Source organism: Coregonus lavaretus, assembly GCF_964263955.1.
Source record: "Coregonus lavaretus genome assembly, chromosome: 19".
NCBI classification, from domain to species: Eukaryota; Metazoa; Chordata; class Actinopteri; order Salmoniformes; family Salmonidae; genus Coregonus; species Coregonus lavaretus.
Window position 1 is genome coordinate 16031045 of NC_140006.1, and position 7741 is coordinate 16038785.

General features: G+C 40.7%; 1 protein-coding gene across 1 annotated transcript; it reads left to right on the plus strand.

The window, feature by feature from the left end:
* Window positions 1-3478: 3478 nt before the first annotated feature.
* Window positions 3479-7535, plus strand: LOC311146172 (B-cell lymphoma/leukemia 10-like). The gene is made up of 3 exons (XM_084182664.1): window positions 3479-4318; window positions 4825-5113; window positions 5327-7535. The coding sequence occupies exons 1-3, from the start codon at window positions 4268-4270 to the stop codon at window positions 5788-5790; spliced, it is 804 nt and encodes a 267-aa protein (XP_084038790.1). The 5' UTR covers window positions 3479-4267; the 3' UTR covers window positions 5791-7535.
* The last annotated feature ends 206 nt before the right edge of the window (window positions 7536-7741 follow it).

Genomic DNA, 7741 nt, shown 5'->3' on the forward strand with positions numbered 1-7741 from the left:
ACTTTCTAAAATGAATGGATTTCCATACAAGGCATAAAGCTTAAGTTACATGGCAATACCGACATTAACAAAGCAGTATTCTAAGCATGATCAGAGAGAAAGAGAGAAACCATAGCCTGAAAGGCCATGCCCCAAAAGTCCATGGGGTGGAGAGAGAAAGAAACAGAGAGAGATTATCTCACCACAGCAGTTCAGGAACAAAAAAGAGAAAGAACAATGAATCTAAGATCCTTTTATAAGCATCTGAGTTGTTTGGATTCAAAATCTGAGTTGTTGATCAATAGTATTACTGTAAAGTTAACCTCCAATCAGATATCAGACCTACATGATGTAACCTCTGCATCTCAGAGGTGACACAATTGGGGTTGGAGAGATAATTCAGAGAATTCTGAATTCCTTAGACAACACAGAGGAAATTCTTGCATACAGTTAATAAGAAGAGTCACTTCGTGGGCTGCCCTACAGTATCCTATGGTGCCACTGGTGCCAATGATATCTATAATGCCACCAACTGGTCTGGGGCAGCCTTCTAAGGTTGCTGTGACTTTATATTCACACAGCTTCTAAGGACATATACATAAGGTTTACACAGTGGTGTAAAGTACTTAAGTAAAAATACTTTAAAGTACTACTTAAGTCGTTTTTGGGGGTATCTGTACATTACTTTACTATTTATATTTTGACTACTTTTACTTCACTACATTCCTAAAGAAAATAATGTACTTTTTACTCCATACATTTCCGCTGACACCCAAAAGTACTCATTACATTTCGAATGCGTGCATATATAAGTACACCATTAAAAGACTGATGTACTGAGTATTTTTTTTATAATAATGTATAATTTTTTTGTTTTTGCTCAATCTGATTGGGTGGGCCTGGCTCCCCAGTGGGTGGGCCTGTGTCCACCTATGCCCACCCATGCCTACACCCCTGAAGAGATGTACCATGTGCCTACATACCGAATTGGTGTTTTTTGGAATGGTTTATGAGAAGACGTTTTTCAAAGGTTTTCAAAAATGTCCAAGATGGAGGAAAATCTATCCTAACAGACCTTATGGCTTCTTGAGCCAAATTTGTTCAGCATGAGGAAAGACACCTACATACAAAGTTTCAAGTCTCTAGTTCAAACGAGGCAGTGGATATGAGGGTTTAAGTGAGACCGCTTATAACAGCGCCACCTATAGGCCAATTGGTGCCATTCTTTTTGACCAAGTTACTCATGGCCTCTAGTTTCACCTATGTGAAGCTAGCGACAATAAAGATTAGCCACAATTGTGGAATTTGCTGTTCGTCTTAAAATTAAAAGTCACATATCAAAAGTGATGCAAATGGCTACAAATAGTGGAATCTAATATTTGTGTAATCTTCACCGTTGTGTTCTGTGGGTGTCACTGAGAAGACTGATACCCGATTTCATTGATCCACAATTCATAGGTAAAGCTGTACAGTGCAATGTGAATGTCCAATACACATAGTAAATTGACTGGTAAGCTTAATGTGGCCCATTTCACAGTGGTTTCAGAGTCCCGCAATATGAGCTATGATGCTAATTTATGTGTAATCTCTTCACAGCTGTGTTCTGTGGGTGTCATTGAGTAGACTGATACCCCATTTCATTGATCCACAATCCATAGGTAAGGCTGTACAGAGTAATATCAATGTCAATACGCACAATAGCTGACTGGGGAAGTGATTTCCCACAGTCAAAGTCCCGCAATAAGAACTACTACGCTAATATTTGTGTAAACTCTTCACAGTTGTGTTCTGTAGGTGTCACTGAGTAGACTGATACTCCATTTATTTCATTGATCCACAATCCATAGGTAAGGCTGTACAGTGAATGCAATTCTGAAGTCTAAAACATCCACAGTGCGATTTAAACTGATTTTCAAATTAACTAATAATTGTGTTTTGTTGAATTTATATAACAACATTCCAACCTTGTTTAGCATGATCTAGTCCAAATATGGCATGATTCCACTATTTGTATCCATTTGCATCATTTTCAATTAGGGACTTTTATTTTGAAGGCAAACCGCAAAGGTAGACGCTATGCGCAGCGAGAGTTGAGTGGGGACGAATGGATTCGGATCAGTCAGTCCTGCTAATGAGCCTTCCCCAACCTCTTTTTTAATAATTTTTTTCCTTCTCCTTTTTTAAATTATTTGTATTTTATTTATTATTACAGACAAACAAATATCAACAAAAAAAAGAGGAATAGTCACATGCAAACAAGCATAAATACAAACTATTTACATTGCCAGGAATTGCCTTCCCCAGCTAGTTCCTGGTTGTGGCTAGAAACATCTAGCCTGGCTGATGGTGAGCAACCCAATACACCAGCCTGGTCTCATACACTAGACGTAATATATTAAAGATAACTCCAGGAAACTCATTAGTATGATATTTTACATTTGGTATGGTTACATAAGACAAAATGTTACTTAAGGCAAAAACTAAAAGATGGTGGTTGGTAGGGGTGGCGTATAACGCGAATGTCTAGCAACCCAAAGGTTGCGTGTTCGAATCTCATCACAGACAATTTTAGCTAATTAGAAACTTTTCAACTACTTACTCCTTTTTAGCTACTTTGCAACTACTTAGTATGATAGCTAACCCTTCCCCTAACCTTAACCCTTTCACACGTCAGTTCCAAATATCTCTAACGGTCGCCCCAGCATGAGTTGTTTTATGCACGTGATGTCAGAGTGCACTCACTGTTCCAAAGTGTGAATGTTACGCAACAGGATAGTTAACAAGCGCTGCCTGCTAATTATCTATTGGCTATGTTTTAACTAGTCAATTTCAAATTATTTTCTTACAATTTGTATTTTCTAACAGTTTGAATTGAGGAGTGTTCCGCCTCCTCATTGATTCACATAAAAGTAGCCCATTTCAGTGTTCCGGGCAATTTATGTTTGATGCTTTACTGAGCCGGACAAACTTCTTTCTTGAGGAGAGCCCAAGCACTCCCCAGTGTTTCCGCAGATCAAAGTATGCAGACATTTGTGCAGTCTTGCGTGAACTGGCACATTTTCTGGCTGGCACTCGCATTGCCGGTTTGAGCGTACGCTGCAGGGACCACTGTAGAATGATCACACCCATTTGTTGGTACGTGTGAAAAGGTTAACCCTTTTAGCTAACCCTAACCGCAATCCTTTAACCTAACTCCTAACCTTAACCCCTAGCCTAGCTAACGTTAGCAAGCTAGCTAACGTTAGCCATCTAGTTAGAATTCGTAACATATCATACGTTTGGCAAATTCGTAAGATATTGTATATTTTGAAAATTCGTAACATATAATACGAATTGTCATTCGTAACATATCATACGAAATGAGTGATGTCTACAAATTCATATATACCATACGAAACGTAACATATCAACTAAATGTCCTTTCTCGATTTCCATACAGAATACAAAATGCACTGAGACCAGGTTGCAACACAACACAATAACATTGGTTATTAACACCGGTTTGTCGTTATGTTAGCTAATTGGACTGTCACGGTGACTTCCAGATGGTGACCAATACTGGTTATCTCTCCCTCGCCCATCGACATAAACATACTTTATTTTACAAGTTAACTACGCCATGCTGTTGTTGTTGATAGCTAGCCAGCATAAACTAGCTAGCTGGTAAGGGCTCATCAAGACGACTGACTGAACCCATTTGTCTCCACTCGACTCTCAGCTGTGCGACATACGTCAACAATTTGGGCAGGCGAGTCTGTGTAGCCTCGGCTCTCCCCAAATTCTATTGTGGCTAGCATAACATAGGTTCTAGTTTCTGTGTGCCAAATTAGAAAAATAGTTACCACGCTATGCTTCAGTTATTTGACCATGTCAAGGAAAAAAAAGTAGAATTCAGAGAATAACAATAGATTATTTGAACACAGGAATATACTGTTTATCCCTCAATGGAATAAACAGTGGTGATGCGATAGTTGCCGACTAGTATAGCGCTACTGAATGAAAAGCACTCATCATTAAATTGTCCATACATGACTTGCGTAAACTCATCCATGGAATCAGGAAGTAATAATTGGCAGCGGTTCACTAATGAAGAACTTATATTTGCCAAGGCTCTGGAAGCTTCTGTTTTGTATCGGCAAATAACTAGACTATAGGATATTAGACGAGTTACGCACTGGAAAATACAATATCCGTGTTCCGGAGCCTATCTTTTGGTTTAAATATTTTTAGTGTGCCTTTTTATTCTCGTGAAGTACCCGGAAGACTTTAATTTGACACCATAGGTAGGATGGATGTTCCTCACCTGACAGAAGATGACATGGCCGATATAAAAAAGGAAGTAAGTGGCTTATTTGTCTGACTGTCAATTCAACTGTTAGGGAGTCGGTTTTACAATAATTATTTACCATAATGTTATTAACTTATAGAGATGGGATCTTTAAATGTTGAAATGCGCATAATAAAGAAGTGAAAGTAACCAACTTATGCTGAACCCTCTATTGGCTACCCCATTTTCACAGTAGCCTATATGTGTGTATAGTGTAATTTTCACAGTAGCCTATATGTGTGTATAGTGTAAATAAAGTTATTCCTTTGCGTATTATACCTAACCCCTTAATCTTAATGATTAACAAAGGCATGTCCTTACTCTAATCATTCTTTGTCCACACGTTTACCTGTACTTCAGTACAGTTATAGTATAGCCATCAGTAGTCAGTGCCCTGGTCACACACACTTGATAAAACACATATCAACTAATTATGGCCCAAATAACATACAGATGGTCTAGAACCCATCCTTCAACAAAACACACCCACAGTTTCCATCTTGCTCTTCTCTGTCTAGGTCCTAACGAGGCTGCGGCCGTACCTCTGTGACAAGATCCGGGCCGACCGTCAGTTTGACTACCTGCGTTCGCGTAAGATCCTGACACGGGACGACACAGAGGAGATCAGCTGCAGGAGCACGCAGACCAAGAGAACAGGCATGCTCCTGGACTACCTGGCTGAGCACCCTCTGGGGCTGGACGCCCTGGTCGAGTCCATCCAACAAGGACGTACGCTCAACTTCATAATCACCAAGATCACTGATGAAGTGCAGAAGGTGAAGATCGAGAGGATAGAGGCTCTCAGAGGTACGTTGTGTGTGTGTGTGTTCAAGTGTTGTTTCCTATTCTTTTTTTGGTGACATCTAATGGAGGGGGTTCGGTGAACCACACTTGAGTGACAAGTAATCTTGCCTGAGACCTGACGATGTGTGTTAGCTCCCCGAGCTAATAGGCTTTGCTCAGTGGTCTAACACTGTCTTAGTACCATTATCATGACCATCTCCCATTGGCCCTCTACAGCAGGGGCATCCAGTTCCTCCTCGGGCTTCCTGCCAACTCAGGACACATCCGGGGCCAATAAAGACCTCTCCAGGACACTGTCATATGAGTCCAACCTGGCATCCACCATGTCGTACCACGGAGAGGGGAGCCCATCCACCTCTGATACCCTAAGTTCCCTCAACCTGCCCGCTGCCCCCAGCCAAGGGAAGGAGGTGTTGTCATCCATGGGAGGTGGTAGCATGGCTGTGTCTTCATCCCAGGTCTCTTCCACACTGCCCAGGCCTGGAGACCCAGGGGCTCCCCCCCTACCGCAGGGAGTGCTGCTACTGCCAGAGGCCTCATCTAACATGAACGCTGGACCACACAGGAGCACGGCGATCAGCGGAGGGGACACCAACTTCCAGCCCCTGAGGTCACGCTCCACCCTCACTTCCATGTCATACAGGGACCTCTCACCTCAGCCCCCACCAAAATCTTACTGAAATATCTCATTTACATAAGTATTCACACACCTGAGTCAATACTTCGTAGAAGCATCTTTGGCAGCGATTATAGCTGTGAGTCTTTCTGGGTAAGTCTCTAAGAGCTTTCCACACCTGGATGGTGCAACATTAGCCCATTATTGTTTTCAGAATTCTTCAAGCTCTGTCAAATTGGTTGTTGATCAGTGCTAGACATACCATTTTCAAGTCTAGCCCTAGCTTTTCAAGTAGATTTAAGTCCAAACTGTAACTCTGCCAGTCAGGAACATTCACTGTCTTCTTGGTAAGCAACTCCAGTGTAGAATTGGCCTTGTGTTTTAGGTTATTGTCCTGGTGAAAGGTGAATACATCTCGCAGTGTCTGGTGGAAAGCAGACTGAACCAGGTTTTACTATAGGATTTTCCTGTGCTTAGCTCCATTCTGTTTATTTTTTAGCCTGAAAAACTCCACAGTCCTTAACAATTACAAGCATACCCATGACATGCAGCCACCACTATGTTTGAAAATATGGAGAGTGGCACTCAGTAATGTGTTGTATTGGATTTGACCCAAACATAACACTTTGTATTCAGGACAAAATGTTAATTGCTTTGCAACTTTGTTTTTGCTGTATTTAGTGCCTTGTTGCAAACAGGATGCATGTTTTGGAATATTTGTATTCTGTACAGGCTTCCTTCTTTTCACTCTGTCAATTAAGTTATTGTGGAGTAACTACAAAGTTGATCCATCCTCAGTTTTCTCCTATCACAGCCATTAAACTCTTGTCACCATTGGCCTCATGGTGAAATCCCTGAGCAGTTTCTTTAATCTCTTTCATCAACTGAGTTTGGAAGTATGCCTGTATCTTTGTAGTGACTGGGTATATTGATACACCATACAAAGTGTAATTAATAACTTCACCATGCTCAAAGGGATATTCAATGTCTGTTTTTTTTTTTACCCATCTATCAATAGGTGGCCTTCTTTGCGAGGCTTTGGAAAACCTCCCTGGTGTTTGTGGTTTACATTTTTAAATTTTAGTAATTTAACAGAAGCTCTTAGCCAGAGCGACTTGACTTACAGTAGTTTGTGCATACATTTTTGTAACAAAGGGGTTGAATACTTATTGACTCAAAACATTTCATATTTTCAATTTTAATACATTTTTAAACATTTCAAAAACACTTTGACATTATGGGGTATTGTGTGTATGCCAGTGACAAAAAAATCTAAATGTAATCCATTTTAAATGCAGGCTGTAACACAACAAAATGTGGAAAAAGTAAAGGGGTGTGAATACTTTCTGAAGGCACTGTAGGTACACTTTATTCTGGACTTGGACTAAGGTCGTAGGTCGTCATTCTCCAACACCGCTGCTCATCTCCTTTCCGGTGAATTATGGGTGTGTGAGTTCTTCATGAGAGACTGGCATCCATATTTATAAAACAATGATATACCTATGCTAGCATCAACATGCCACACCATGCCAGCTACAGTTGGGAATTGTCAAACTGTGGTAAGCCTATGTAGCCGGCGCGGTCTGCTCGTTGCCGACTACTGCGTTGTGTTCCGGTGCACTGAAGACAAGACACTGGGGTACTTGAAGTCACTTTATTGTGTACAACTCTCTCAATCTGTTCAACATCAAGGAGAGAAAATGTTCAAAACTCTACCCTCGACCAGAATCCGCCTCTCTCAGTCGAGTAGAATGCAGACTCAGTATAATCACATTCAAAAATCCAAGGAATAAAATACAACATAATTGGAAAATACACATCGCATCTGGTGTATATCTTATGTATGTGTCATATTGCATGTTATCTCTGCCAAAAACTCTGAGCTTTTAGCCTTTACATTAATACTGTGCAACATGACATAAACCATCTTTCAAATAGGTAATACATACAGTAATATGCACGAAGCAACATGTAATCCTTCACATTTGAGCTTTTCAGTGCCATTAAACACTAAT

Bases quoted from the DNA above. Each gene is read 5' to 3' on its own strand.
- LOC311146172 (XM_084182664.1), top strand. From the start codon at position 4,268: ATGGATGTTCCTCACCTGACAGAAGATGACATGGCCGATATAAAAAAG. The intron at 4,319-4,824 runs GTAAGTGGCTTA...TTCTCTGTCTAG, and splicing joins TGGCCGATATAAAAAAGGAA to GTCCTAACGAGGCTGCGGCC. The intron at 5,114-5,326 runs GTACGTTGTGTG...GGCCCTCTACAG, and splicing joins GAGGATAGAGGCTCTCAGAG to CAGGGGCATCCAGTTCCTCC.